The sequence below is a fragment of the Amblyomma maculatum genome, chromosome 3 (genome assembly GCF_055883805.1).
Source record: "Amblyomma maculatum isolate TAMU_Amacu chromosome 3, ASM5588380v1, whole genome shotgun sequence".
Taxonomy (NCBI): domain Eukaryota; kingdom Metazoa; phylum Arthropoda; class Arachnida; order Ixodida; family Ixodidae; genus Amblyomma; species Amblyomma maculatum.
Genome location: NC_139346.1, coordinates 17,422,975 through 17,449,774, shown reverse-complemented (window position 1 = coordinate 17,449,774; position 26,800 = coordinate 17,422,975). Strand labels below are relative to the sequence as shown.

General features: G+C 47.8%; 1 protein-coding gene across 2 annotated transcripts in view; it reads left to right on the top strand.

Annotated features, from left to right (window-relative positions):
- Nucleotides 1–26,800, top strand: part of Osbp (oxysterol binding protein) — a 192,407-nt gene that overhangs the window by 38,105 nt on the left and 127,502 nt on the right. For both annotated transcript variants that reach the window (XM_084597320.1, XM_084597322.1), the window contains exon 3: nucleotides 5,695–6,222. In XM_084597320.1, coding sequence (XP_084453446.1) covers nucleotides 5,695–6,222 — 528 coding nt within the window. The remainder of the gene's footprint in view (nucleotides 1–5,694; nucleotides 6,223–26,800) is intronic.

Sequence of the window (26,800 nt, the reverse complement as noted above, 5' to 3'; positions counted from 1 at the left end):
AATATTACCTTAGTCTTCTGCATAATTATTTTCAATCTTACCTTTCTACTTTTTCTGTCTAGGTCACCAATCATTCTCTGCAGTTCATTTCCTGAGTTACTTAGCTAGGCAATGTCATCAGCAAATCACAGATTACTGAGGTATTATCCATCTAACCTTATCCCTAATTGCTTCCATTCTAAGTCTCTGAACACTTGCTCTAAGCAAGCTGTGAATAGTACTGGGGAGATCGTGTCTCCTTGCCTAACACCTTTCTTTATGGCAATTTTGTTGCTTCCTTTATGCACAACTATGGTTGCTGTGCAGCCACTATATATATATCTTCCAGCACTTACACGTACGGCTTGTCTACATCCTGATTTCCCAATGCCTGTATAACCGAGGTTTCTACTGCCGAGGTTTCTACTGAGTCAAATGCTTTTTCGTAATCAATGAATGCTATGTATAAGGGCTGGTTATATTCTGAGCATTTTTCTATCACCTGGTTGATGGTATGAGTATGATCGATAGTAGAGTACCGTTTCCGAAAACCTGCTTGATCCTTTGCTTGATTGCAGTCTAAGGTTTTCCTGATTCTATTCGCGATTACCTTAGTAAATACCTTATACGTAATAGACAGTAAGCTGATTGGTCTGTAATTTTTAAGGTCTTTAGCGTCGCCTTTCTTATGAATGAGGATAATATTTGCGTTCTTCCATGGTTCCGGTACCGTCGATAACACCAGGCACTGCGTATACAGCGTGGCCAGCTTTTCTAGCACGATATCCCCCCGTCCTTCAACAGATCTATAGTTATCTGATCCTCTCCAGCTGCTTTCCCCCTTTTCATAGTTCCTATTGCTTTCTTAACGTCGTCCTTTGTCACTGGTGGAACGTCAGACTGTTTTTCCCTACCGCCAATCTCATTACGGTCCTGACTACTTTGGCTAATGTAGAGATCAGTATAGAACTCCTCGGCTGCTTTGACTATCTTGTCCATATTCGTGATGACGTTGCCTGCCTTGTCCCTTAGCGCATACATCTGATTTTTGCCTATGCCCGATTTCTTCACCGCTTTAAGGCTTCTCCCGTTCTTTACAGCATGCTCAATTTTCTCCATGTTATACTTTTTTATATCGGCCACTTTGCTCTTATTGATTAGCTTTGATATCTCTGCCAATTCTATCTGGTCTGTTGGATTGGAAGCTTTGATACTCTGGCGTTTCTTAATCAAATCTTCTGTCTCCTTAGACAGCTTACCGGTATCCTCTCCAACTATCCTACCGCCTACTTCTACAGCGCACTCGGTAATGATAACTCTGAAATTATTATGGCTAAATTCCCAAGAATCATTGTGTGCAAGAGTGAGAAGGGAGTGGCATCAGAGGAGGTTGGCTTGCAGAGGTTGCATACGCTCCCTTCTAGTTTTTTTCTTCCTCCATGGCTGTGCTGCCAAACACGCATGCAGCCATATTGGATTGAATTGGATTGGCTCGGCTGATTGCGTGGTGGATGGCTCGCAAACAATGGGCTCGTGTGCTCTGAGGCTAGCATTAGTGCGCTTTTAATGCCCCTGTCACACGGACAGTTTTGATCCTCGTTGCCCTTGATATGCATTCAACTCTATGCAGATCTAGGTTATCACATGGCAACTTTCCAAGTGCCATAGAACTCGAGCCTGCTTGACTCGAAGCTGCTTCCTCAATCGCTCTTGAGATTTCAAGCACACTCGAACGCGGTCATTGTCACCCTCTTCATCAGAGAGCTCTAAATTTTGAAAACAAATAACATGAGGTATTAAAAGGCATATTACAGTAAAATTTCGGTGATACGAATCTGGTTGAAACGAATTTCAGGATGATACGAATTTGCGAAATTCCCTCGCCAGAGTGTATTGTGTACAATGTGCAAAATTTCAGATGTTCCGAACTTACTCCCGCGCCACTACGGATGATGCGAACACGCGAACTGCGACAGTAACTTTGAACACAATGCACTGCCCGCACGTTATTGACTCCACGATCGCCAGCCGCTCTATATATACACATCACGGGCAGTTTCTGGTTACCCGTGTTCCGCACCTTGCCGACGTCGCGATTGTCGTGCTCACGCCGCGAAAAGCTTTTAGTGGCACATAGCCCACAAACCGCAGATGTCGCAAACAAAGCATTTGGCGGCGGGCGCACGCAGACCGCACATCGCTGGCTCCACGATTGTGATCCGCGAGCAGTTTGCGGTGCCGCGCGGCCCGCATGTCGCCATCTCCTGTTGTGCTGTATGAGCTGCGAGAAGTACGCCGAGGCGGGCGGATGGCACATCGCCGGCATTGCGACTGTGTTCTACATTGCGAAGTTTGCAGCAGCGCGCGGCCATGAGTACTAGTCGGCGGCAAGTGCACACGGGCCGCATATCGTAGATTTCGTGATCGCCAGTTGCGGTGTATGCATCGCGAGCAGTGTACGGCGCCACGCGGCCAGCACGTCGCCATCTCCTGTCGTGCTGTATGCGCCGCGAGAAGTCAGCGAAGGCATGCGGCCCGCACGTCACCGACGTCGCGATCGCCTAACGCGCTGTATGCTCTGCGTGTGGCGAGCTGTGACCGCGCGACCGTAATAAACATTCTCGGATGTAAACAAATCTGCGCGATCGCCTTTCCCATGCTTCTGCACACTTATTTTCTTTTGTTTTGATGATATGAACATTCGGACAATACTAATTTTTTCGCGACCCCGTGAGATTCGTATCACCGAGGTTCTACTGTACAACATTTTTAGAACATTGCTAGCACATGTGTTGAACATTAAGCTTTAGAGCTAATTTTATAGTCTCGATGCCACAATCCACCACCAGTGCAAGTAAAGATAGCGTCCTCTTCGATTGTGTCGGCGCGGAAGCTGTGGAGCGAAAAGCTGCGGCATTCATCGACTGCTGGGAAGATAGATTAGGTGACCTGAGGCGCCAGAAGCGAAGGGCTGCTGTGTACGCTGCAATCGCGCAATCATTACCCAAATCTTGCATTTGAGGCTCATTGCGACTGAAGGCATTCGGCAGACCACGAAGGAAATATCCTTAGATCTGAAAAGTGAATATTGGCAGATAGAGGCGGACGAGTGAGACCGGGAGAAAACGGCCTTCATGACACCCGACGGTTTATACGAATTTAAGGTGCTCCAATTTGGGCTTTGCTCCGCTCCGTCCACATTTCAACGCATGATGAACAATGTTTTAGCTGGTCTGAAGTGGCAGTCGTGCCTTGTGTACCTGGACGACATGGTCATTTTTTCGTCTAGCTTCGACCAACACTTAGAGCAATTGTGCATTGTCCTTCAAGCTCTCCAGTCTGCGCAACTAACCATGAAGTCAGAGAAATTCAAGGAGCTCCGTTTCTTAGGACATGTCAGCGCATAAGGTGTTCTCTCAGGCCCGGACAAGACTTCCACCATCTCCAGTTCCCCACGGCCAACCGACAGGAAGGCCCTCGACGCTTTTTGGGCCTCTGCTTATAATACCGCCGCTTTGTTCAAGATTTTTCTCGCCTAACGGAGCCATTGACAGCATTGACTCGAGATGCCATTTTTATGGGAACTCCGCAGCGGCAACTCCACCAATACTAGCTCGTTTTGTTGAGAATGCAGACACTGATGTCCTCACTGATGGCAGTCATTGCCTACACGATCCGCACGCTTTCTCGGTCGGAAAGGAACTATTTTACGACAGAAAAAGAGTGTCTTGCCATCACCTGGGCTCTGAGTAAGTTCCGACCATACATCTACGGGCGACCGTTTCATGTTGTCAGCGCTCATCGCTTGCTAAGCTCAGCATTATTTATTTTTATTGATTTATTTACAATACCCTCAGGGCCCATAAAGGCATTGAAGATTGGAGTGGGTTAACAACAAAACAAAATAAGCATAACCAAATTGTTTACAGGGGTATGAATTTCAAAAATAACTAAAATACAATAATAAATACAAAAAGTATATACAGTAAGAAGCAGTGCAAAAATTCTGTCAGTATACAATATTAGCTAAAGCAGTACGAAAATGTGAGTTATCATTGATGTAAACAATATCTGCAGGAAGGGGGTTTGATTCTGTTTATGTTCGGGCTATGAGTGACTGTAAGAAAGCGTCTGTATAGAGACCGATTTTATGATGATGGTCAATGCGACGGGATACGTAGTGAGGTTGAAGAAAGAATTCGTCACTCAGGCCAGGATGATGATACAGCTTGTGGAACAGGACTAAGCGAGATATTTTGCGACATGATGTTAATGATAGAAGTGGAAGGTCGAACTTCATGGCTGTAATATTTTCAGTTCGGCTGTAATTAGAATAAATAAAATGGATGGAGTTATCTTGAACAATTTCTATGTCGGTGATTAGTTTTTCATAACCTGGATCCCATACGGATGATGCATACTCTAATTTTGGCCGTATTAGCATTTTATAGAGCAATAACTTTAATGAGGATGGAGCTTTGGAATTGGTAATTACATATTCGATATGGGTTGTCCACGTGAGGTTAAATGAAATAATTATGCCGAGCTACTTATATGAGTTGGTTGATTTCAAGGGAACGTTATTCAAATAGTAAACATGCATTAGAAATTGTTGTTTGGGTGTATTAGCATTTTATAAAGCAATAACTTTAATGAGGGTGGAGCTTTGGAAAAGTTGCGGTGTAACTTATCAAACATGCGGGTTAGCGTTGTTAATTACATATTCAATATGGGTTGTTCGCGTGAGGTTAGATGAAATAATTATGCCGAGCTACTTATATGAGTTTGTTTATTCCAAAGGAACGTTATTCAAATAGTAAACATGCATCAGAAATCCTTGTTTGGGCGTATTAGCATTTTGTAGAGAAATAACTTCAATGAGGATGGAGCTTTGGAAAAGTTAAGGCGTAAGTAATCAAACATGCGGTTAGCGTTGTTAATTACATATTTTATATGGGTTGTCCACATGAGATTAGATGAAATAATTATGCCGAGCTACTTATACGAGTTTGTTTTGTTTATTCCAAAGGAACGTTGTTATTAAACATGCGAGGCATTAGAAATTCTTGTCACACGCGTGGATTTACGCTTACTAACATTAAGTTGCATTAAACCATTCCTTACACCAGATAGCAATCGCAGTGAGATCAGTTTTGAAGACAGTTAATATTATCTGGGCTTTTAATTTCGCGGAAAATAACGCAATCATCGGCAAAGAGGTGCATGTTAGGAGTTGAGGGCAGGTCATTGATGTAAATTAAAAAGTGTAAAGGCCCTAGTACGAATCCTTGAGGTACACCGGACTTCACATCAGAAAACGAAAATTATGACCATTAACTGATACGAATTGCGAACGAATTGCGCGCCAACGCTTGCCTCGCTGCTTGACAGATGGCACACCATGTCAACGCAGCTTTTCGACTCTCTTCTGCAAAAATTGTGCACGCCGCCGAGAGCAGTTTTTCGCCGATTCCAGAAAATCTAGGCAAGCACCGATGTTGAATCACTTATCAAATAATGTAGACCATATTTTGCTACTTTGTGAACATTATTTCAGCTCGAATAGTGCAGTATATTTGGCATAGTATTTTTTTAAAACCGGGGCTCAAATATTCAAGACTCTGTAGAGAGCTTGTGTTCATGGTAGTTTTACTCTCACTTGAGAGCTTTTCTTTGTAGCATTAGTAACGTGGAGAGTTTTCTTTAAATGTGCAGGCGTGCAGTGAGTATGTGCAGCTGGCCCAGAGCCAGGGGCGCAAGTGGGTGCGCATGCTGCAGCACGAGCACGAGCAGTGCCTGCGGCTGCAGGAGATGGTGGAGCAGCTGGCCAAGCAGCACTCGTCCCTGGAGCGGGCCGCCCAGGAGGCCAGCGGGGCACACTCGGACGACGAGGAGTTTTTTGACGCACCCGAGCACTCCTCCCCAGGAGGCGACCATCACTTTCTGGCATCGGAGGCCTCCAAGCACCGCCCCAAGCACCGCCGCTCGGCCTCGGGCCTCAGCAGCGGACCCTCGGACTCTGACTCTGAGCTGGAGCCGCCACCACCTCCGCCGGTGTCATCGCCGTCTGCCAGCCCTGCTGTGGTGGACAGTGCGTGCCACTCCGAGGGTGCTCCTCCTCCGCCTGTGGGTGGGGGCCGCAAGCGGCGCACGCGCATCCCGGACAAGCCGTCATGCAGCCTGTCACTGTGGTCCATCATGAAGAACTGCATTGGCAAGGAGCTCACCAAGATCCCCATGCCCGTGAGTGGCCTTGCTTCTCACTGCTGCTAGTGTCATTTAATAATGCAGTAATATACCTGCCAACCTGCAAGACCAAAATTTTTATTCGCTCCAATGAGGGGGGGGACCTTGTAAGAGGACCATTTACGGACCTTGTAGTAGCATGTTTATGCTAGATAACAATAAAGATCCGTCGTGGTAGTTCATCTCAAAGCATGGGGGTTCAGACTGGGGGCCCTTCACCAGCATCAGATGTTGGAGGCTTGTGCTGTACACAGACTTTCAGTTATGGTTTCAGATCACCTCTGCCACCGTGAGGCACACTGGCGTCACATTCACACGTTGTGCCGTATGCAAAAAGGCCATCCATCACCACTCTGTTTCGGTGGTTTTACGATGTTATGTTGGGAACATGGGTGCCAGGGAAGTCAAATCAGCCAAATCCAACTAAAAGCCTAAACGGTTTCGCATAAAAGTCGTTGCTGGTGGTGCTTTGGAAATAGTAAATTTTCTATTCATAAAACTGCCTTGCTATCAGTTTTATTGTCTCACAAATTGTCTTACAGTACGCGTAAGGTGTAACTTCGACGACGCCTTAGCAGCGGGAGAATGAAATCGGATGAGCTGCGTCACACCGGCGGCTGCTGCCAAAAGCAGAAATTTGCTTGTATTGCTGTTATCACTTCTTCCAAAATCTCGTTACTAACAGTGCTCCTCAGCAAAGATGATTTTTTTAGATTCCTTCCTCAAATTTAGCGTGTATTATTTAAGATGAACAGAGCATGCTTTTCTGAAGGTGGCGAAAGAAATCCGCCGTGTCGGCGACTCGGCGCCGACGAACCGTGGCAGCAGAAGCGACCTGTTCCGCCTGCGCTGAGTGCGATGGCTACGGGCTGGCTGGCAGCGATGGGTGCCAGTTTTTGTTTTTTTTATGATGCTATTTGGCATATTTCGCATAGATGACTAGCTGCAAAAGTATAGGAGCACAGTAGTATTTAATGCAGGTGGCACTTTTGTAGTCTATTTTGGGTGTATCTTCTCACCGAGTGTCAAGTGTCGACATAACACATTTCCTCGTTGATCGCATTCGGATGAGTACCTCAAACTCATTCTAAACCTAACGTCGTTTTCATCGAATGTCATTATATTTTCTCATGTAGCAGCAAACAAATATAATTTTGAACAAACGTCATTCGACGGAAAAGGCATTAAATTTGCCGTATGGCAGGGCCGAGTGATATCTATTTTTTAGTATTTTCTGGTTGTCATTGCACCTTCCGTGAACACTTGTTCAAACTTGGTCACGTCCGCTAGCCGGGAAGATACAATACGCATTGGATTTGTGAAACTCTTAGCCAGACGATCTTTAGCGTGCATTGACATCGCACAGCACACGGTTGCATTTTGCGTTTCGCCTCCACCTAAACGCGAGCGGCCTGGTCGACTTCGGTCCCGATGACTCGATCCTGCTCAGTAGCCTGAGCCACTGCGGCGGGTTATTGAACAGATATTTGCCATTATGCGTTTTGAAACTTGCCACGCAATTACTTTGAAGACCAGAGCCAGTGTTCCTGTTGTCTGGCAAGATTACGAAAACATAACATGTCGCTGCACTTGCTATTTAAACTAAGGGCTCTAGAGCTTGTTGTAAAGCGCCCTGTAATTCTGCAGTTGGGCGCGGGGTGATACAAATGAAATGAAGATGATACTACAATAATAAAATAGAACATAAAATTGAAATCTAATATGCTCTTGGCTAACCTGTGACGCAGTTTTTCAGATATTGCCTCTGCTGATATCTCACTCCCCCATGAAATTATCTACCCGCTCTGCCTTTTTGACGATGGAATACATGAAATCCATGCTGTACAGGCAGGGGTAAAGTGCAAGCATGAAAAGTCTGAACTCTTTCTAGAGGAGCTCAATATGCGCTATTTTTCTGATGCTCAGAATGCTGGTTTTCAAGCTCGCTGGCTTTGTCTGCCGTCGCACCGGTACGAAACCGCTCACAGTTTCGATGACGCTGCCTAGTTTACTGTAGCAATATATTGCATGTAAATGAAACAAGCGTGTACCATTAAGCAAAGAAAGAACATTGGTTCATAGGTCAAGGAATGAAAGAATTAGCATGGCGTTGTAATGAAAGCGGGACACTCAAAATGAGCTGCACTTCGTACGTAACCTTGTTTACACTCGTCTGCTGCAGACACTTGATGCATATGGAGGTGATGTAGTTCCAGATGGCCGTTTTATAGAACACATGTCCACTATTATAAAGTGCGATCCGCTTGCGCACACTGTCACCGCGGAAGTGCCTGCGAGACGCGCCCAAACGGCAGATCGCACGTGTGCACCACGGCCACGCTTGCCGCATGAGGCCCGCCTCCGGTTCCACTGCCCGCCGCTATGCGGGGCGCTGCGCATGGCGTATACGGTGCGGGCATGCAGTGAAGAGCAATCGAATCGCGTTGGGTTTTGCGATGACGGGACTGAAGCGGTGGCGGCACATGCTTTCGTGCGCTGGCCGTGGCCAGACTGAACATAGTTGTGCAAAAATGCTTTACCAGCCGAAACTAATTGTCTGGCTAACACGCGCATATAACAGCAAGTCACGAGGCAGCGATTTGTTCAAAAGTTTTGGCTGCTCCTCTAATGTCGCAAGGTATGCTCTCGCATCCAGGTATGCTTGCTTAAGATATTGTTACGTATATGCCACTAGAGAGGACGACGATGGACAACACAGTGATAGACGACGAAGCTGAAGAAGCGGTTGGTGCTTGCCTGAACACCTGCGTCTCTCATCACCTGTAGTGGTTTCCCCTGTTGTGGTACTAGCCTTCTGCCACGTATAATCTTGGTGGAGGTGAATCAAGATCCCCGTACGCACCGATTAGCCTATTTACGTTGCCAAAGGCTGGATTTGCGAAGCGGCCGCCACCTACCTGGGATCACAACCACATCTCAAACAGCCACGATGACCTCCAAAACAGCCCCTACCACCACAGGAACATCGCCTCAGCCAGTTGTTCTTACGCAAATTCGCCACCCTCCCATCTTTAATGGCGACGACAACCCAGACGTTGACGATTGGCTAGATGAGTATGAGCGCTGCAGCCGGAACAAACACTGGGACGCCACCATCATGCTCGCTAACATCATCTTTTATTTGGCGGGAACAGCTCGAACATGGTTTCAAAACCACGTACAACAGCTCGTTACCTGGGATACCTGCAAGCGAAAGCTGAAGGACTTGTTCGGGAAACCATTTGGACGCGCTCTGGCTGCAAAAACGGAACTTTCTTCTCGTGTTCAATCCCCCATAGAGTCCTACCTCGCCTACATTCATGACGTGCTTGCGTTGTGTCGCAAGATCAACACCTCCATGTCAGAAAGTGACAAGATAGGGCATATCCTCAAGGGTATCGCGGATGATGCATTCCACATCCTATTCTGCATGGATTGCTCTACCGTCGACTTGGTGCTTCAAGTCTGCCGAAAATTCGAGCAGGCTAAACAAAGACGTCTCGTACATCGCTTTGAGCGTCTTCGGAACACGGCGGCTACCTCATCCTGCGATGACCTGGCCCTTTTGCACCAACCCTCCTATCCCACGACCTTGACTCGGATCGTCTGCAGAGAATTCGAGGCCCTAACTCCTGCACCCCTCCCGTCTCCGCTGCCCGACACCGTGGCCATGATACAGGCCGTTGTCCGCGACGAACTTGCAAACGTTGGCCTCTCCTCTAGCTCCGTGCCGCCCCCGCCACCATCGCACCCTGTTCTTTTAGTGGCTGCTACAACCACAAGCACAGCCTCCCCACGTCGCTACCTTGGTCACAATTCTGCAGAGTGGCGCACCTCAGACGACAGACCAATCTGCTTCATTTGCTGTCGAGCCGGCCACACTTTGCGGTATTGCCGTAGCCATACCTTCCCCACCCCTCGCTCTTATTACAATGCTGACCGTCGGTATTACTATGGACCTCGACACTATGCTGCCCCACCAGAGGAGCCCCGCCCTGCCTGTGATCGACCTGCACTTTCCTGCTCAACCAGGTGAACCTCGCACCGAAACCCTCCCAACTGCTCGTTGCTACAGCCGATCTCCACCTCCCCGGGCTCGTCGATCCCGTTCACCGGTACCTTGTCGCGACTCCTCCCCATCATACGCCAGCACCTACTCTGGGAAACTAGCAAATGCAGTGCCCAGAAGTGACACTGCATTACCGACCCGGACTGCCAACTCGGTTCTGAACCCTGCACCTAGACGTAATCTCATTGATATTCTTGTGGATGGAGTCCCAATTTCTGCACTTATTGACACTGGTGCCCACATTTCTGTCCTCAGTTCTTTGCTCCGCCGACACCTCAAAAAAGTCCTCACACCTGCTACCTCATCTACCGTTCGTGTTGCGGATGGCAACACAGCTACTGTGATTGGTATGTGTACTGCATGCATTAGCATTGCCGGCCGCAACATCCCTGTGGTATTATAGTCCTCACCAGTTGCCCTCAAGACGTTATATTAGGCCTCGACTTTTTAACTGCACACTCCGCTCTCATTGACTGTTCTTCTGGACTGCTTCATCTAGACCGGCCGTTTTGTCCTGATGAACAAGCTCATGCAACTTCAGCGCTCCGTCTTCGCTCCGCTGAATTTACTTGCCTGGCAACTGAAGCCGCTGTGTATGTGCTGATGACGCCTTTTCCCTCCATTCCTGATGGTGACTACGTTGTTTCCCGCTTAACCGACGTTACTCTGCTGCATAGCATAGCTCTCCCACACAATATCGTCCATGTAGCGAATAACCACACTTATATTCCCGTCCTGAACTTCAGCTTTTTTGTGCAAGTTCTTCCTGAGGGAATTTCTCTCGCCGAACTGACCCCACTGGCTGACTTTAATGTATCTGCCTGACACTCCTTCTGAAGTATCGACACGACCTGCACAGTCCCCGCCTACGGAGGTCCGCATATCAGGAATGGTAGCTCCTGACTTGTGTCCTGATCGTGCTGAAGCACTTACCAGCCTTGTGACCTCGTACAGTGACATTTTCGATTTTGGTAACCGACCCTTGGGACAAACGTCCCTCGTTACTCACCATATCGATACTGGAGACGCCAGCCTAATTCACAGAAGACCTTACCGAGTCGCCATTTCTGAACGTCGAGTCATACAAGATGAAGTGGACAAGATGTTGGCAAGAAACATTATAGAGCCCTCGAGCAGCCCCTGGGTGTCGCCAGTCGTGCTTGTTAAAAAGGACAATACTTGGAGGCTCTGCGTTGATTGCCGACACCTCAACAAAGTTACAAAGAAGGACGTTTACCCACTTGCCAGGATAGATGGTGCCCTTGACTACTTGCACGGTGCCACTTATTTCTTCGATTGACCTTCGTTTCGGTTATTGGCAGATCGCTGTTGACGAAGACCACCTTCGTCACTCCCAATGGCCTGTACCAATTCAAGGTGATGCCTTTTGGCCTGTGTAATGCGCCCACTACATTCGAGCGTATGATGGACTTTCTTTTAAATGGACAACGTGCTTATGTTATCTCGATGACGTCATTGTCTTTTCTTCGACCTTCGAGAGCCATCTTCACCATCTTGATGTCATTCTTGGAGCCTTCCGAAGAGCTGGCCTTCAGCTGAATTCAAAGAAGTGTAGCTTCGGCCGATGTGAATTCAAAGTGCTCGGACACCTGGTCGACACCCGCGGCGTTCAATCCGGCCCCGACAAAATTCGTGCTGTAAGTGCATTTCCTACACCCTGCTGTACCAGTGACGTTTGTAGTTTTCTTGGCCTTTGCTCGTATTTTCGGCGGTATTGTCAGCGGACAAGCCACTCACACTGCTTCTGAAGAATGACGTACCATTTTGCTGGCGCCAAGAACAATCTCAAGCCTTTTCTGCGCTCATCGCAGCCCTCAACAACCCGCCTGTCCTGGCCCACTCCAACCTCTCAGCACGAACGGAGGTATGCACCGACACCAGTGGCCACGGTATTCATGCCATTTTCACCCAACAGCAGATGGGCCGTATTTGCGTCATTGCTTATGCCAGTCGCCTCCTTTCAGCGGCTGAGCCGAATGATCACAGAATGTGAGTGCTTAGCCCTCGTGTGGGACATTACAAAATTTCGCCCTTACTTGTTTGGCCGTCCGTTCTCAGTCATCACCGACCACCACGCCTTATGCTGGCTTTCTACGCTGAAGGACCCTACTGGTCGTCTTGGGCGTTGGGCGCTGCGTCTTCAGGAATACAGTTTTTCTGTCGTCCACAGGTCTGGCCGGCTACACACTGATGCCGACTGCCTGTCCCGCAACCCGGTAGATCCGCCATCTGAAAGCCAGTGTGACGATGACCCCTGTGTGCTGCCGATCTCTAACCTTTCAAACATTCGTCATGAGCAGCGCTTAGATCCCAAGCTTTGCGGCATTATCAACCGCCTTAGTACTGATCACCCTGACGCTACCCTCGCTTTGTATATGCTCCACAACGGCACTTTATATAGGCGCAATATGTGACTAGTGGCGTTGAGCTTCTGCTCGTAGTCCCCGACCACCTGCGTGCCACCGTTCTTCAGCAGCTGCACGACGCACCCACTGTGGGTCATCTTGGCGTATCTCATACCTACGACAGTGTCCGCCGGTGCTTCTTTTGGCCAGGCCTCTACCGCTCTGTTCGTCGTTACGTGGCTTCTTGTGACAGGTGTCAGCGATGGAAGAAGCCCTCGGTTGTGCCTGCTGGATCCCTACAGCCTATCGACAGCCTAATAGACCCATTTTCCAGAGTTGGCCTTGATATCCTTGGGCCTTTTTTTCTGTCTGCTTCGGGGAATAAATGGATTGCGGTGGCTGCGGACTATACTACGCGCTACACCATTACACAAGCGATACCCACCAGCTGTGCAACTGACGGGGCAGCGTTTCTCCTCCACGACGTTATCCTACTCCGCGGTGCACCACGCCAGCTGCTCACTGACCGTGGTCGCTGCTTTCTTGCTCGAGTAGTCGAAGAAATTCTCTGATACTGCTCCATTAAGCACTACTTCACCACCGCTTACCATCCACAAACGAACGGCCTCACCGAACACCTCAATCGCACACTCACGGACATGCTGTCAATGTATGTATCGGCTGATCACCATGACTGGGATATTACCTTATCGGTTGTGACTTTTGCGTATAATTCATCCCGTCACGATACAATGGGCTACTCGTCCTTCTGTCTTCTGTTCGGTCGTGACCCTTCTCTTCATTTGACAGCGTACTGCCTCCTACCGCTAACGCAAGTTCCTATGTTCGTGACGCCATATTCCGAGCTGACGCCGCCCATGGTATTGCTCGCCGCCGACTGGCTTCTTCCCAAAACTCTCAAAAATGCCGCCATGATTCTCGTCATAGGGATGTCCACTACTCTCCAGACTCTCTTGTCTTGGTCTGGACTCCCGTTCGTAGAATTGGGCTCTGTGAGAAGCTCTTGCTGCTTTAAATAGGCTCCTACCGTGTTTTACGGCCAGTCACTTCCGTGACATACGAGGTCACCCCTGTGCACCCACACCGACAGTTCAATATGCCCCATACAGAAATCATTCATGCCGCTCGCATGAAGCCGTACCACTCCAGCTGTAGTTCCTAGACGTAGTATGCACCGGGACTGTGCTTTTCGTGCCGGGGTAATGTAACGTATATGCCATTAAAGAGGACGACGATGGACAACACAGTGATAGACGACGAAGCTGAAGAAGCGGTTGGTGCTTGCCTGAACACCTGCGTCTGTCATCACCTGTAGTGGTTTCCCCTGTTGTGGTATTAGCCTTCTGCCACGTATCAATATACTCTTAGATTTTAGACCCAAAGAGCGACGGCAATAGCTTAACAATCAGGAACGTAACGCTATCCCCTCCCCACTTTTGCGGTACATGTACACGGCCGAAGGAAACATTAAACAAGTGCCTGTTTATATGCGGGAGTGCCTGTTGCTAAAACAAGCAAACTCTTATAACTTAAGAATAGTACGCTTCTGATTGCATGCCTAAATTATACAGCATGAGCCCGATTTCGGCCTCCTCGGCAATCTCTAGATGAAGCCCAAAACAAGTCCGAGGATCTCTAAGGTCGCATATTATAGTGAAGGCTTCTCAAAGAAAAGAGAATATGTGAATAAATATTTTTGCTGAAGAAAAAAAAAAGCTTAGTGACCACCATCCACGACGTGCATGCATGAGAGGCAGCCGGCACTGCGAATAGCAGATGACATGGAGATGTCAGCGGCCAATGGTTGCCAGACCAGAAAGCTGATTCCAATATGAATAATAAAAATTAATTTTAAAACTATCTACTGCACGGAATGAGCTCAAATTTCGAGGATTTATAATTTAATGTATGATGAAGGAAATGCAATAATCAGTTCATGCTCAGTTGTTAGCTGTCATGACCCCTTTAAAGGTAGTACTTTTTCAAGTGGTTATCTCGCGTTACATTCGTGGTTTTATTCTTTTCCCATTGGGCAATATGCGGTTTCCCCTCGCCTTACTTTCGAGTAAATACGGTATCTCTTCTTGGGCTTTGACACAATTCGTGACTTTCAGCAGACAAGAATTCTAAAGTTAGTGCACTGTGCGCCGCCCACAGGCAGCCTAGTTAACCCTAAACGTACACACAAGCAGCTGCAACAGCTGACATGCCCTGAAATGAGCCACAGCAACTTTGGCCTGATTTGGCTCTTCTCAGCTGCTTAGCCAATGGTGCTGTTGCGGCCGTGGATGGGGATGCTAGTGATCACAATGCAGCTGCGGATTCCACAGTGCGGGTCTTCTTTGTGCGAGCAGAGGTAACTTATAAGGAGATAGTCAAACCCACTTATAACAATTGAAGTGCTATAGAAATACCTTTGTTATAACCGATAATTGTTAAAACCAGGTTAGGCTGAGGATAGAAAGGAAAAATTATAAACTTCAAATTTAATGAGGACGAGGTAGCTCACGGTTCCCATTTCGTAGCGGGAAGAAACCCGTAATCGATAAGCGTTGTCTGCAATATGGCCGATGTCTTTCTGCAGGGAATCCAACTACTGAACATATTGCAGTGGAAGGTTCTTAGCAAAAACAAAGTCCCGCAGGGAGTCGATCATTCTCAAAGCCTCGTGGCGAGACGCAACCTGCAAAGGTTGCGGCTCATGGTCGTCACTACTGTCATTGTCCTCCGCCAGTGCAGCCAGTGACTGCTGCAACGATAGCTTCATCTGTCAGCACATTTATCGTGACTGTACCGTTGGCATGTAAAAACTCCTGAAGTCCCGATGCATTGCCGTCACTACCGCTCACTGTGGGCCAAAGTTCAGTCATCTCTGTGTCGGCAGGAGCTTCGCGATCTTCCGCGTTGCCGGCATCTCCAACGAAGCTCGCCTTCCTGGAGCAGTTCATTGAACTGCTGGCGCCATTCAGCATTCTTGGGCATAACTGTCGAGGTTCACCGTGAGCCTGCTCAAAAATATGTCAGCAGTACAGTACCCTGAAGCAAGCAAGCCTGCAGTGGTGTTAAGTGGGAAGAAACTTCCACATGCGAGAGCGTCTGCGCTGTTTGGTGTGCAGTGCAACGGTCGAGTACAAATGCCACCTTCCTGTCTTCCCGCTGCATCCGATGAACAAACTCGACCAGCCACTCTCGGGACTGTTTGCACGTCATCCTTGCTTTCCCGTTATGACAGTAGCGAACCGGGACCCTCGTGGTACCACGAAAACTGCTGGGATTCTTGGATTTCCCTATAACGAAGGCAGGGAACTTGTCGCTGAAGATGGTAATGCACAATTTGCTTTGCTTGCTGCCCTTACAGGGATCGCCTTTGACAGTGTGCATCTTTGACGGCAGCATCTGGAAAAATGACAAGGGTTCAGCGCTGCTGAACCAAATATTGAGCGAAAGCATTAGCTGCGGGTGACCGAGCGTTCTTCTCTTTTTCTTTTTTCTCAGCCCACATATAAAGCCCCACTTTAACCAAGTCGTATGAAGGTGCTTTAGTGGCCTATAGGGGTGATGTGAATGCCACGGTCCTAGCAGGCTGATTCTGACATAACCGTCCCATGTGAAACGAGAGACCCAAGTTGGCGGCTCCTGCCGACCGCTTGAGTTGGTAGCCCAGCTCTCACCATAGTGCCACGTGGGGTGTGACGTCACAGCGTCACATGGGTAAGACGTGGCTACCGGCCGCGCTACGCTGAAGGCTCGAAACCTAGAGTAGTATTGCTTTCGCAATAAAACAGCCCAGTCTCGTCCCCATTGTACAAGTCCCAGACTGTGTGTGTTTCTCGAATGCAGAGCAGTGTTTCCTCAAGCCACTTCTGCCTAGCGTCGACACCGAGGAATCCTGCCTCGCTCACCTCTGCCTTGTAGACAATTACGTGTCTCTCCTTGAATCGTTGAAGCCAACCACCACCAGGCTGGAAATCGGTGTTGCGCAGGAGATATGCGACGTGCTTCGCCTTCACCGCTAAAGTCGGGCCACTAATTAGCAGCGACTGCTCGGGAGTTCAAGAACCACCGGTAGAGTGCTTTTTCTACCTATTTTCTAATGTATAAGGCGCGTTTTTTTTACAAAATGTTCTGTAGTGCATCCTATGCAATGGTGCATCTTACGCGTATTTTTTTAAAACTTTGTGCAATGTTCATAGCCTAACTTTATCATGAACCGGCAACAGTAGCGGTGCCTGCGTTTATAATATTTACAGTCATTATAGTGTCTAGAATTGTACAGTCGTCTCACTGGCAAAATGCCAAAAGGTGGCGACGTCCATGCTCCTTGCCCTTATTTCTATGCTACCAAGGCAAGCTAGATAGTACAAGAATGCTAAATTGGGCGAGTTGGTGCAATCGCATTTTAAGGAAACGTAGCGCAAAGAAGACAAGGACAAAAAAGAAGGAAACACACACAAGCGCTTAGATAGAGCAGGCTCTCTTTTCCAGTTACCTACGATTTACAACATTGTTTGATGACTATTGCATGTGTTTTCTCCTTCCTGCTGCGTGCAGCAGAGCGCCCGCACGCAGCGAAGATTAGCACTGTAATCATGAGTGCAAAGAGGACGACTGAGTGCTATCGCGAGAAATCGGCGAACGCATGCCGAGATGAAGCCTTTCAAGGCTTTGAGTAATAATAAAGTGTTTCTGCTCTCACCGAGTGAGAGTTCTTTTGCACATTAGGGTTGTTTTTATTTTTTTGCTATCATTCACACGTGCACATGACAAATTTTCTCTCAGGCACATAAAATGCGATGGTCGAGTATGCATGCATAGTCAAGTCTTATTGTCCTAACCTGAATAAATTAATAAGTTGAGGTGTGTCTTGTACAAAGATGCGTCTTATAAACCAGAAAATACGGTATGTCTTTGTAGGCTCCATGTCTAATCCTTTTCCAGCCATCGTCCATTGCATGGGCAGCACTGCCATTGCTTTCGTTCTCAATCTTGAGTGCGTTGCGGATGATTGCTGATATTGTCGGTTGCGTCAGGACATACTTACGCACCAATTTGCACACTTTTATCCCGTCCTTGTGCTCGCATACAACATTCCGCTTAACTTCTAGTAGTATTGCCGTTCGCTTGCTCTTCACTGCCGGTTGTGTCGCGCTTCCTGAAGGAGGATACTCCATTGCTGTTCATGGAAAATCCAGGGCCAGCAAGATTGTGGCAATGCTGATGGCACACTAGGAGAACCACGCTAGAAAGATGTGTGCATGAACGCTGCTGCATGCCTGCCACAAAACATGTGCAACCGCGAAGCGGGGGCCTGGACAAAGCGAATAGGGGAGGATAATGCAGCACACCACGGTCAGCGCACGCTCAGAATGGACTGCTCCACCATGCACCATGCACCATGCACTCTGAACGGCCGTGTCTAGCAGCACCTTAAGCCTTCCCTCCTTCTCCACGTGAGGAAGCGCTCTGTCCTCCCCCGCGTCTCTGTGGCGTGCAAGCTTCCCCTGTGCACCCAACCAACGCATTGGCTCAACGCGCTGTGTCCCCATTTACTTTTTTTTTATTGTCGCTGCATCGCTGTTGTCGGCGTCTTTGCGTACGTGCACGCTCTTGTGGTTGCCGCGATTCCGCGTTTTTGTTGACTTTCAGTGACCATATTGTTATAACTGATAATATAATATGACACCATTGTAATAAGCGGTTCATTTTATCCTAGAACACATGGCAAATCTGAGGGTGCAGCAGCTGCCCGTTGTTATTGGTAAAAATCGCATTATAATTGCGTTTGACTGTATAGGGCAGTGGTTGTACAGTAGAACCTCAGTGATACGAATCTCACGGGGTCGCGAAAAAATTCGTATCATCTGAACATTCGTATCATCAAACGAACGAAAATAAATATACAGAAGCATAAGAACAGAAGCATTTGACCAACACCATTCCCACTTCGAGTTATAGATCAACTCGCTCTCGCCCTACCGTCTGCTCTGCTGACCGTCCTGGTTAGCTCAGTCGGTAGAGCGACTGCCCCGGAGATGCCGGGTTCGATTCCCGGATCAGGACGAATTTTTCTTTAACTACGAAGTTTCTGAGTACGCTGTATAGCTTTCCTTTGTAGCCGTAGGGCTGCGCTTGGGTGGATGCAATGAGTAATTACTCCCTTATTACAAATCTACTCCACCTTGGGGGATTCCCCTAAATATTTGACCAAAAGCAGTCACACATATCTGTTTACATCCGAGAAGGTTTATTATGGTCGCGCGGTCACAGCTGGTCACTCGCGACAGGCGATCGCAATGTTGTCGACGCGCAGGCCGCGTGCTTCCGTGGACTTCTTGCAGCGTGTACAGCACAAGAGATGGCGACGGGCCAGCCGCGCGGTGCTGCAGACTGCTCGCGATGCGTACAGCGCGACTAGCGGTCGCAAAGTCTACGATGTGCAGCTTGTGTGCACCCACCGCGTGCGCCGCCGGCTACTACTCACGGCCACATGCCGCTGCAAACCTTTCGCAGCGTGGAAAGCGATCGCTATGCCGGCGATGTGCGGTCCGCCTGCCTCCATGTACTTCTCGCGGCGTGTGCAGCGTGATTGAAGATCACAACATGCGGGCTGAGTGGCACCGTAAACTGCTCCCGGATCGCGATCGCGGAGCCAGCAATGTCCAGTCCGTGCGTACCCGCCGCGTACGCCACCGCCAGCTACGGCGGTTGTGACGTCTGCGGTTTGTGGGCTACATGCCGCTGAAAGCTTATCACGGCGTGAGCCTGACAGAAAATCGCAATGTTGGCGAGGTGCAGCCCAAGCGTCACTGCAAACTGCTCGTGATGCGTACATGCAGAGCGGCTGGTGATCGCGGAGTCAACAATATGCGGGCAGTGTGTTGTGCTCTAGGTTGCGGTCGCAGTTTGCACGTTCGTATCATCTGTAGTGGCGCAGGAGAGTGTTCGGACCATTCGAAATTTTGCACATTGTACACAATGCACTCTGGCCGGGGAATTTCGCGAATTCGTATCATCCCGAAATTCGTATCACCGAGATTTCACTGTACAGTTGGAAATTTCTGCAAAAGAATTGGGATTGTCCCATGCATATTGGGAGGGCTGGCACGTACACAGTAGTGGGAAAAACGTGTCAGGAAATTCTCTGATTGGTTAAAGGGATAGAACACTGGCCAAAATATGTCATGAGATTATGGTGGAAATGAAAAGATCTTGCCTCATATAGTACAGATCGAGCACTACAATATCAAAGAAAAGAGGCTTTACAATTTTAATTTGCCATTGAAAATCGCATAAAAACAACCGAGGCGCTATCTAGCGGAGAAACCTTAGTACTTTCAGTGTAGCCCCCACGTGACTACATGTTAGCAAAATAGCGCTGATCTTCGTAGGTGCACATTGTTCTTTTTCATTCTAGGAGTGCTTGCCATAATTTATTATATTTTGCGCTCTCTCCAGTGCGTCCTTAAATAAAAATCGCCCCTGCTTTCGCACCGCGAGAGGTATGCTTTCAGGTTTTGCTACTAGATGGCGCCAGAGTGTTTGCAATTTCGTGAATGAAGCAATGACAATGCCCGCTGAAACTTTTGTCGACGAGGGCGCGCATTATTGTGTCGGACAGCATTGAGTGTGAAACTGAAAAGGACGTTACTCTATGCAAAAAATGTCGAATTAATGCCTGGCGAGTGAAATTTATATTTGCTTTCGGTACGTCTTTTTTGTCGACCACCAGTCGTCATCGCAGTCGCTGCTCATGGTTTCCAGCATCGGACTACATAAAAACGGGCGCACGCATTGATCAAAAAATTCCAGGTAAAAATTTTCTACAGCGTTTCTAACAAAACCGTTATGAAATCGAACATTTTAGATATCAATCTTTTCACTGCTGCGAAAAAAATTCGAGACCTAAATTCCAGTGTTCTGTCCCTTTAAGGGGGGGGAGGGGTGGACCTGGGTCTATCGGACCAAAAAATCTAAAAAAAAATCACTTTTTAGAAAAGCTCTTTATCTACCTACCTGCTAAGTTTTTCGTCTCTAGGCTCGGTATTTTAGTCACAATGCCAATTTATATAATCTATGTCGCCCAAATTTGGGCCGAAAACGACACCCAAAACAACCATTTTCCGCGAGGCATAGTTGTGGGCGGCACCATAGCCATCTTGGTCTCATTCGAAAGAGCCGCTTTTCGTCTTCAAATTGCTGCCTCTGCTGTTTACATTTGCCCATTGGTCGCATAAAAAATACAAAAAAGAAAACTTGGCGTTTGCAATCCCATTGGCTTTCGGGGTGCACGTTACGATGTTTGTCTTTTTTGTCGTTCAATGTGTTAGCGCGGTGAAACCAATAAGGCGTCACCGCATTGGTGGAGTTGGCTGACGGCGTCTGCTCGGCGCGCTCGAGCCGCCGGGAAATGGCGGGGACGTGACGCTGGCCGCGCTTTGTTCCGAACCGCGAGGTGTGTTCATGGCACGAATTTGTGAAAAAATTGAAAAAAAAAGCTCAAAACAAAAAAACCTTGAACTCGCGCCAGTTCGAGCAAAGAAGCGGTAGGCGTATTGTTTTCGTGATGATGACGGCAGCGTGGCGGACAGTCCGCTTGACGAGCCGGAGCTCACGATCGTCAGATCTAAACAGTTTGCCGGGATTGGCGAAGCGTAAAACATACGGCGGCGATATTGGCATTTAAAAAAGTGAACGGGGATAAGAAATCGCCGTCAACCTTATTCTCCAAGCGTAAACTGCGGGACACGTCGTCTTCGTAGAGCTCGCCGCGCGTTTGCGCTGATCGGACCTCGTTCATAGTCCTTAGGGAATGCTCTTGCTTCCATTGCAATGCAGAGCACTGGGGAGCAGCAAACAGCTCCAAATTACATTTCTTTTCCGCAATAAACCTTCCTCACTGCGGTCTTGATGCGAGGACGTAGCAAAACGACGTATGTAAAAAAAAAAAAAAAAGTCGCTGCCTGCATGTGACTCGCACAGCCTTAAAAGTGACAACTAAATGTGCTGCAAGCAAATCAAAATGAAAGAGGTGACACTTGGACATTGGAAAGCAAAGAGACTACATTCCTGGAGGTTTCTAGCCATTTTAAATTGTAAATATGTGCATTGCACCAGTGAATATCTTAAATAATCCCGTTTCATTTTTGCTTTTTTCTCAAAACATGCATTGTTGACCACTTGCAGTTTTGCGGCCTTAATATTTCGGCACCTATTGCAGATAGAGTAATAATTTTTTTCAGCATGAAGCCAAATATGTGGAGCACACCATGTTGCGAGTAGATTTTTAATTTCTTGTTCAAAAGTTTTAAAATGGCCTTTTTTTTGTGACCATTATATGCTATATTTTAACCTTTGAACTTTGTTATGCAATAAAACAAGAAATAATTGCTCAATCAAAAAACTGCTTGCAACATTGTGTTCCTCGTTTTTTCTAGTGTCCAGCAATGTGTTCATCTGAGGTTTTTCTCCAGTGGTCATTTTGTAATTGTTCTTGTAAGAATTAGACTAATTGGTGTAATTATCTCATGAAATAATTGGTTCACAAAAGAAATAATTGTAGGTTTGGAATCTGCACAAAAAACTACACAAACCCACCAAGTTGCATCAATTTTGATTGGTAAATAAGAAAAATAGTTTTAAGACCAGTGTCCCCCTTAAGAGGTTGATGACATCACACAGTCACGCAAAAGGGTGTGCGGCTTTATGAGCTCTTGTGACATGTCTGAATTGTGCTGGCCTGTCATATTCTTAAAGGATGAGCTTAAGGGTTCCAATAATGTAGCACCTTACACTTATAGTTCATGATAGGGGAATAATGTAGCAGGCAAAAGAAGCTTCCACCGTTGCTACAGTAAAAGCTCGTTAATTCAGACTTCTAGGGACCGTAAGATATGTCAGAATTAACTGAATGTCCGAATTATCGAGAAAAAAAAAAAAAAAATGCACTATTTTATCTCAACATACCTTTATTACTTAAAGTAATTACGGATGCTTGTCTGCTTTCCCGCAGAAACCCGCGCGGATACTATTTTCCTCAGTCCTTCCAGGTGCTCAGCAGCACACAGGCCATCTGCAGTGCTCCAACAAAATTCCTCTAACACAACGAGGGCCTCTGCTGCTTCCTTCACAGTGCGAGAGGGCCGAGGCTGCTCCTCGCGTAGCCCCTCTTCCTCCTCCGAATCTTTGCCGTGCAGTACGTCCCGGACAATTTCTTCCTCAACGCCGTCATCAATGCTGATGTAATCGGCGAGTGTCACCGCATCCGGCAGCACACCTCCGAAATCCGGGCAGTCATCAGCATTGTCGTCTGGCGACACTTCTACCACTGTGTCATTGCAGGGCTCAGGCAAAACGAAGCCACTGTGTCGAAAACAGTTAGCGATGACGTGCGCAGGCGTGTTCTTCCAAACGTAGGCAAGAATTTTGACCGCGCTCAGAAGATCCACGTCGTACTGCTTACCGACTTCATTGCATAGTAGCATGCGTTCCAGCACGCACCTGTGGTATTTAGTCTTCACATACTGAATTATACCTTGGTCCATCGGTTGGAGGGCTGATGTAGTTTTGGGTGGCAAAAAAACAACTTCAATGTTGTTCAGTCCGGTGGCACTGCTATGTGCACTACAGTTGTCAAGGACAATTAACACCTTGCAGTTCTTCGCGGAAAACTGTCGGTCTAACTTTAGTATCCAGCCGCGAAAAATTTCCGATGTCATCCAGGCCTTTTTATTAGCCCGGTACTCCACCGGAAGAGCAGGCACGTTCTTAAAGCACCGTGGCTTTTGTGCATTTCCAATGACGACAAGCGGCAAGCGCTCTGTTTCTGTCATGTTTGCGGCTAAAAGAACGGGGACTCGTTCTTTACTCCTTTTTCCTCCGATGCAGGGATCTCCTTTCATTGTTACAGTCTTGTCAGGTAGTGCCTTAAAGAAAAGTGCTGTTTCATCAGCATTAAAAATGTCATTTGGATCATATGCTGCGATATGTTCCAACAGCTGAGTGTTCTTCCAGTTGTTAGCAACATCTTCGTTGACGGCACCTCTTTCGCCGCACACAGCCTTGAAAACGAGACCATGTCTGTCTCTAAAGCGTGCACACCACCCTTCTGACGCTTTTGAATCCATCGATATGCATCATCAGTGCAAACCTCTTGGCCTGCGCCATGATGAGGGGTCCACTCCACTCAATGGGAGGTTTGCATCATGCGAGCTGACCAGCCACCGAAGCAAGGCTTCTTCCAACTCCGGATGAGCTGCTGTTCGCAGACGCTTTCTTGACGCTTGGAACTTCTCGCTTTCGAACGGCTGAAAAATCTGTTCTTCATTTTTTACATATGTGCTTAAAGTACCCCTTTTAACGTCATATTTTTTCATTGCTTCTTGTCGGGAGAGCCCGTTCTTAAGGGCCCACAAAATTTCCACTTTGGTGGCCAAGTCCTTGGCCTCGTAACTCTTCGGCCGTTTCGCCGGTGTTGCCATCGGGGGCGAGTGCGGTGATACCAGCGCACAACAGAGAAGCAGTGAGCCGCACTAAAGCGAGCAGTCTTCAATACAACAGTGTAGCGCACCGACAGCAGCAAAACGACAAAATGGCAACGCCAGTAACGTCGACTCGTAAAAAAACAAGAAAAAGCGCCCATCCAGCCACAAGTCGAGCCAAGTTGATTAATTGATGTCCATGGCGATGCTGCTTTTGGGTATCGCTATTGCGCCGCTTTTGTCTTATTTTCGTTTTCGAGCCTCGGTAGCTGCCCGAAGTTGTCCGAATTATTCATTGTGCGGTCAAATCCGTCCGAATTAACGAGAGTGTCATCCCATAGACTCCTATACATAATTCTGGGGACCAGGCGCGAAGGTTGAATTATCCGATTTTCCAAATTAACGGGAATCGAATTAACGAGCTTTTACTGTATCACAATTCAACTAGTGTTGACCAGAGTTAAACTATAACTCATTTTTTAAAGATTGGGTGTGGCATGGCTTCTTTGAGTCGCAGTTCCGGCTGTGGACTGGCATATTCTTGAGGGGTGTACCTCAGTGACGTCGCTAGGGTCATGGATGGATGGGTGGATGGAATATAGGAGAGTCCCCTTTGAAACGGGGTGGTAGCAGTAGCTATCATGCTCATTTTTCTCCCTATATCTTAATTATTGATTTAGAATGGTGTCCCCCTCCCCCCCCCCCCTCCATGTTTTAAGAGCCGAATCGCGACTTCCTTTTACTTCCTCTGTCCTCATGGCTTGCTTTGAAGTCAAGTTCGCTCTGCACTCAACACGCAGTGCGAGTAAAGTGGCATTTATTTCCTTTTTAACACTTAGCCGCAGCGATCGTGCCCCACGACTGATAATTTAGCAAAACATCACATCAAAAGCAAGTAATCCCTCATTATAACGAAATCGCTTTACTTGAAATATCGTTTTATTCAAAATATCTTCCGGTCCCAACCCAAACGCATTCATTTTAAGCCGAATTACTCGGAAGTGCACGAAGAGCTTGACCCGCTTACAGCGAAGTGGCGAGCGGAGGCATCGCCGAGTGGCAGCGTCGTTTTTGCGCATGCAGTGGCAACCGCATGAGGCAACAATCTCTAGAGATGTGTAATGCTATGACGACGCCAACGCTTGTCGTTGCCGCTGGCGCACACCGCATGGAGCGGCGGGACTCGGCGACAGAGCGGTGCGTTTTGAGCGTTGTTCTGTTACCGCTGCCTCATCGTTCAGTCAGGGGGAGTACAGCTGCGCTATATGGCGTTTTTAACAAAACAGCATGGTGTACGATAAAACACTGATGAAATTGTAATGCATCGCGTTAAAAAAAAAAAAAAAGGTCACAGCGCAGCGGTGCGCTACTACACTGCGATGCAGACTTGCATTGCAAGCAGTGACTTTCTTTTGCTCCTTTCAAAAATTAACAATATCAAGCCACACTAGCTGTTTTTTTTTTCCTTTAATACCCTACAAGCTTTTACTAATTTGTCTCGATGCACTCATATGCACGGATCAGACGAAGTGAGCGTCTGCCAGTCTTTCGCTCAAACCGGACTACGAAAACAACGCAAAAAAAAGAAAGTCCGGAACGGAAGTTGAGCACCCCTGCCTTTTGCGATTGGCTGCCTCGGGAGCTGCTTTCGGGCGATACCCGAAGTTTTCTAAAAACCCAGAAGTTGAGCGACAGCAACAAGCGGCAATGCCTTGGCGGCCCTCAGGCCACCGTGTGACGCCGTCGCGCGGCTTGTCGCCGCGAATTATCGCACGGTCGGAATCATATCGCTGGTGTCCCTCGTGATAGAATCTACACAAAAATGGTGTTTTTGTGATGCTTTGCGATGCCAGAAAACCGCGGCCTCTTGGGTGAAGTGGCCAAAAGACCGTGGGCAGGCTTTTGCCGTAGCACATCAGGGGGTGCATTCGGTGAGCAAAATTTTACTGCTCTAAAGAGCACTTCGGGTGCTAGCACTAAAGAAAGTGTCCGTCCTTAGCTTTGTTGCTTTTTTGACTGCAGAAATTGACGGATAGCATTCCAAAAACACGAATTCTAGCGTCGCTGGCGGTGAGGCAACGGCATTTGCAGCGCTACCCAGCGTCCCGCACTCCCGCACTCCCGCACACCTCCCCTCCCCCCATACGGCGCATGCCTTTGGATCTGTGCTGCAAGCCATGTGATTCGTGTTATTCGTAGTGCTTCGTTAACCTTGTGCTTTTGTGGTCTAATATTGTATTTTGACTGGCATGCAGTTCTGGTGTAATGAAATTCTGACTGCTCTAGCCTTTGTCAAGTGGTCGCTTATATCGTAGAATTACTGCTTATAACGAATTATTTTTCCGCTGTCCCGCTGATTTCGTTATGTAAAGCGAGGGATTACTGTTTCTGAAAAAGGCACAAACACCAACACGACATGTAAGTTGTGAGGAGGAAATTCACTAAGCAAGAAGCTTAAGAAAGGTGATTGCCCAGTATGAGACCGTAAGAACAAGGAGTTCACAGAGAAACACTATTTCCCCGCAGGGGGCACCTGTTAAAGCAGGTGTTTGTGTGTTTTGTGCGACACCACGGACCCCGAGCACCCACGCTTAGCCGTGCGTGGCATCGTCGTGTCTGGGGAAAAGGGGATCCTGGTGGTT